Source organism: Papaver somniferum, chromosome 1 (assembly GCF_003573695.1).
Source record: "Papaver somniferum cultivar HN1 chromosome 1, ASM357369v1, whole genome shotgun sequence".
Classification (NCBI taxonomy): Eukaryota; Viridiplantae; Streptophyta; class Magnoliopsida; order Ranunculales; family Papaveraceae; genus Papaver; species Papaver somniferum.
The window spans coordinates 223,910,473-223,915,829 of record NC_039358.1 but is presented as its reverse complement, the minus strand read 5'-3'; the positions used below and the strand labels follow the sequence as shown (position 1 = coordinate 223,915,829).

Sequence of the window (5,357 nt, the reverse complement as noted above, 5' to 3'; positions counted from 1 at the left end):
AAAAGAATTTAAACTGGAAAAAAGAATGGAACATAAAGTGGTGTAACATATCATAATTATCGCTCATAGAACAGAGTTAATAGACATTCTCCCGAAGTAAACCAGATAAGTAGATAACAATTAATTGTATGGAAAAACTGAATGTTAAAAACAACGTATAAAGAATGAGCTAGGTTATCAAAAGTCAAACAAAAGGGAATTCGTCATCTAGGGGGAACCCGAGATGAGCTTCTGTGCAGCAGCATTGTCTGGGAGTGCTGGAATGGCTCCTTTCTTAGTTGTACAGATTGCGCCACAAGCATTAGCCATTCTTAGAGCTTCTCTCAGTTTACTTTCGTCTTCCAGAATTGAAGAATCTTTTGCAGCAGAGCAAAGTAATGAACCAACAAAAGCATCACCAGCTCCTGTGGTATCCACGGTGTTTACCGAGAATCCTTCCACGGCTCCCCTGAAGTGCTTTGTGAAGTATCTGCACCCTTTCTCCCCATCAGTTACTAACAGCAATTTCAAACCCTCGTACCAGAGTGACAAAACGTTCTTCTCATCTGCCGCATCTCCTTGGGTTAAGAATTCTACCTCGTCGTCGCTGACCTTGATAACATCAGCGCTAGACCATATGCTCTTGATACCCTCACGACAAGCTTCAGCAGAAGGCCAGAGTGGTTCCCTTACATTAGGATCATAAGAAAGTAAAGCACCAGCCTCCCTCGAAGCTTTCATGGCAGCCATGTGTGCGGATCGACATGGTTCGGTGATCAAGCTAATAGAACCATAGTGAAAGATTTTAGCTTGTTTGATCAAGCCCATGTTAAGATCAGAATCTTTCAGCATCATGTCAGCGCTCGGGTTTCTGTAGAACATGAACTCCCTTTCACCATCTTTTTTCAATGTTACAAAAGCAAGTGCTGTTCTCGCGTCCTTATCAAAGCAAACACCTTCGCTGTTCATCCCATTCTCTTTCAACACATCAACCAACATATGTCCAAATTCATCTTCTCCAAACTTGCCAATGAAAGCAGAAGAACCACCAAGCTTAGTAATAGCGCAAGCAACATTGGCAGGAGCACCACCGGGAGCCTTGAGAAAACCAGCTGATTCAGCTAGTGATACACCGGATTCGTTTGGCACGAAATCAATTAACATCTCACCAAAACACACAATCTCTGACGATGATGACTTCGACATGTTTTTTATCTTGAGAGAATTTTATCTGAGATTATTATAGAACAATAAAAAGAACAGCATTCAAAGTGATTTAGAATGATATGATCGGAGTGTCGACTGAGGGAAAATAAGTTGTAACCTAAAAATACATGCAATTTGTACGCGTAGTGACGGAGAATAGCCTGTCTCGGTAGTAGATCGAATAAAGTTTTTATGGGGTAAGCAATGCCATCTGATTTAACTGGTGTTTTTAGGGGCCACTCGAAAGGATTTAGAGGCCAACAATAAAACAAAAAAAAGGAAAAATATAGTCAGCCCTTATCTCGCGTAATTCGTAATGGCGAAATTACCCTTATATATTCGGAGGATATGATAACATTGTTATCCTCCGATTGCAATCGGAAGCCAAAATATTTCCCAGACTTCCGATTGTAGTCGGTGCAGTATTAGAATGATTTCTGCTTCATTTTTTCCATTTCTTTTTCATTTGTGAGTTGTTAGAGTTATAGAGAAGAAGGTGAAGGCTGCTATAATCGGAAGATATGCTAAATACAATACCTACCGATTATAAGTTGCCCCAAATTCAAATTTTGAAAGCTACCATAATCGGTAGATATGCTAAATACAATACCTATCGATTATTGGTTTCTCCACATTCAACTTTCGTCAAATTAGCCGTTGGAGTTTTTGGGAAAAACAAAAAGAGCCGTTGGACCCTAAACCTATATGAAGAAACTCATATCTATCACCCCAATTGCACCAAACTCTTTCCTCTCTTCAGTTTTAATTTTCATAACAAAAAACATGGATATTGCTTTTGCCGAAGAAGAAGATTGTGCTATTTATAGAGCGTGGGTTGTGGTAACTGCTCATGATCGTGTTCACAAGCTCCACAAATCGGAATCCGAAGAGAAGATATGGAACCGTATATTAATGGTATTTGAGGCCTTAGATGGTAATCGAATTCGAAGATCATCCAATGACATTAAAATGAGAAAGAATGCGCTCGATAAGGAGATTGAAAAACTTGAAGATGAGGAACGGTTTGTTAGGAACGCTTTTCCTTGGTGGACGTATGAAAAACGAGTAAGTATCCCTGTAACTCCAACTCACATTAACAAAAGTTAGTACTAACTTGTTACTCATTCGTAATTTCAGAGAAATCTTGCGGATCGCCGGTATGTGGACCTCTACGGGAAACGATTTGAACATGAAGGATGATACAAAATCAAGAGGGACAATTTCTATGGTCACTGGAAGTTATGATCTGTTTTAATACTTTTATGGTCAATTAGGAGTATGGATTTAGGTGTTTTTGACGAAATTGTAAGGTTAAGGCCGTTTGAATTTTATGTAATGGATGTAATCGGAGTATTATTAATATAAAAACTAGCCGATTATACGAAATTGGTAAATTATTTTGTTAAACAACCTACCGATTGTAATATTCGGTTATGTTATGAGTCAACTTTCTTTCCGATTATGGTGTTGTTTGGTTTCAGGAAACAGTTTTTTTACATACCAAAACTTCTGAATATGGGCTGTCTAACCTTCAATATTGGCCCTTGGAACCACCTGGAGTCATGGCGTGGTTTGTTTTGAACTTGTGATATTCGGAGGATAATTTTTTTGTAAAGTTCCGAATGTACGATGGCCCAAAAATTAGAATTTGGAAAAACTTATACTTTTCAAATTTTGTCTTTGAAATATTCGGAAGTTAAATTAGTTACCAAAACTTCCGAATATGGGCTGTCTAACCTTCAATATTGGCCCTTGGAACCACCTGGAGCAATGGCGTGGTTTGTTTTGAACTTGTGATATTCGGAGGGTAGGTTTTTTGTAAAGTTCTGAATGTACGATGGCCCAAAAATCAGAATTTGGAAAAACTTATACTTTTCAAATTTTGTCTTTGAAATATTCGGAAGTTAAATTAGTTACCAAAACTTCCGAATATGGGCTGTTTAACCTTCAATATTGGCCCTTTGAACCACCTGGAGCCATGGCGTGGTTTGTTTTGAACTTGTGATATTCGGAGGATAGGTTTTTTTGTAAAGTTCCGAATGTACGATGACCCAAAAATCAGAATTTGGAAAAACTTATACTTTTCAAATTTTGTCTTTGAAATAATCGGAAGTTAAATTAGTTACCAAAACTTCCGAATATGGGCTGTCTAACCTTCAATATTGGCCCTTGGAACCACCTGGAGCCATGGCGTGGTTTGTTTTGAACTTGTGATATTCGGAGGATAGGTTTTTTGTAAAGTTCTGAATGTATGATGGCCAAAAAATCAGAATTTGGAAAAACTTATACTTTTCAAATTTTGTCTTTGAAATAATCGGAAGTTAAATTAGTTACCAAAACTTCCGAATATGGGATGTCTAACCTTCAATATTGGCCCTTGGAACCACCTGGAGCCATGGCGTGGTTTGTTTTGAACTTGTGATATTCGGAGGATAGGTTTTTTGTAAAGTTCTGAATGTATGATGGCCAAAAAATCAGAATTTGGAAAAACTTATACTTTTCAAATTTTGTCTTTGAAATAATCGAAAGTTAAATTAGTTACCAAAACTTCCGAATATGGGCTGTCTAACCTTCAATATTGGCCCTTGGAACCACCTGGAGCCATGGCGTGGTTTGTTTTGAACTTGTAATATTCGGAGGATAGGTTTTTTGTAAAGTTCCGAATGTACGATGGCCCAAAAATCAGAATTTGGAAAAACTTATACTTTTCAAATTTTGTCTTTGAAATAATCGGAAGTTAAATTAGTTACCAAAACTTCCAAATATGGGCTGTCTAACCTTCAATATTGGCCCTTGGAACCACGGCGTGGTTTGTTTTGAACTTGTAATATTCGGAGGATAATTTTTTTGTAAAGTTCCGAATGTACGATGGCCCAAAAATCAGAATTTGGAAAAACTTATACTTTTCAAATTTTGTCTTTGAAATAATCGGAAGTTAAATTAGTTACCAAAACTTCCGAATATGGGCTGTCTAACCTTCAATATTGGCCCTTGGAACCACTTGGAGCCATGGCGTGGTTTGTTTTGAACTTGTAATATTCGGAGGATAATTTTTTTGTAAAGTTCTGAATGTACGATGGCCCAAAAATCAGAATTTGGAAAAACTTATACTTTTCAAATTTTGTCTTTGAAATAATCGGAAGTTAAATTAGTTACCAAAACTTCCGAATATGGGCTGTCTAACCTTCAATATTGGCCCTTGGAACCACCTGGAGCCATGGCGTGGTTTGTTTTGAACTTGTGATATTCGGAGGATAGGTTTTTTGTAAAGTTCTGAATGTACGATGGCCAAAAAATCAGAATTTGGAAAAACTTATACTTTTCAAATTTTGTCTTTGAAATAATCGGAAGTTAAATTAGTTACCAAAACTTCCGAATATGGGATGTCTAACCTTCAATATTGGCCCTTGGAACCACCTGGAGCCATGGCGTGGTTTGTTTTGAACTTGTGATATTCGGAGGATAGGTTTTTTGTAAAGTTCCGAATGTACGATGGCCCAAAAATCAGAATTTGGAAAAACTTATACTTTTCAAATTTTGTCTTTGAAATAATCGGAAGTTAAATTAGTTACCAAAACTTCCGAATATGGGATGTCTAACCTTCAATATTGGCCCTTGGAACCACCTGGAGCCATGGCGTGGTTTGTTTTGAACTTGTGATATTCGGAGGATAGGTTTTTTGTAAAGTTCTGAATGTACGATGGCCCAAAAATCAGAATTTGGAAAAACTTATACTTTTCAAATTTTGTCTTTGAAATATTCGGAAGTTAAATTAGTTACCAAAACTTCCGAATATGGGCTGTCTAACCTTCAATATTGGCCCTTTGAACCACCTGGAGCCATTGCGTGGTTTGTTTTGAACTTGTGATATTCGGAGGATAGGTTTTTTGTAAAGTTCCGAATGTACGATGGCCCAAAAATCAGAATTTGGAAAAACTTATACTTTTCAAATTTTGTCTTTGAAATAATCGGAAGTTAAATTAGTTACCAAAACTTCCGAATATGGGCTGTCTAACCTTCAATATTGGCCCTTGGAACCACCTGGAGACATGACGTGGTTTGTTTTGAATTTGTGATATTCGGATGATAGGTTTTTTGTAAAGTTCCGAATGTAAGATGGCCCAAAAATAAAAATTTGGAAAAACTTATACTTTTCAGATTTTGTTTTTGAA

At 37.1% G+C, this 5,357-nt stretch overlaps 1 protein-coding gene across 1 annotated transcript; it reads right to left on the bottom strand.

Moving 5' to 3' along the window:
- Nucleotides 1–207: 207 nt before the first annotated feature.
- On the bottom strand, nt 208–1,194 carry LOC113361389 (fructokinase-2-like). Its single transcript, XM_026604645.1, has one exon. The coding sequence runs from the start codon at nt 1,183–1,185 to the stop codon at nt 208–210; it is 978 nt and encodes a 325-aa protein (XP_026460430.1). The 5' UTR covers nt 1,186–1,194.
- Nucleotides 1,195–5,357: the final 4,163 nt, after the last annotated feature.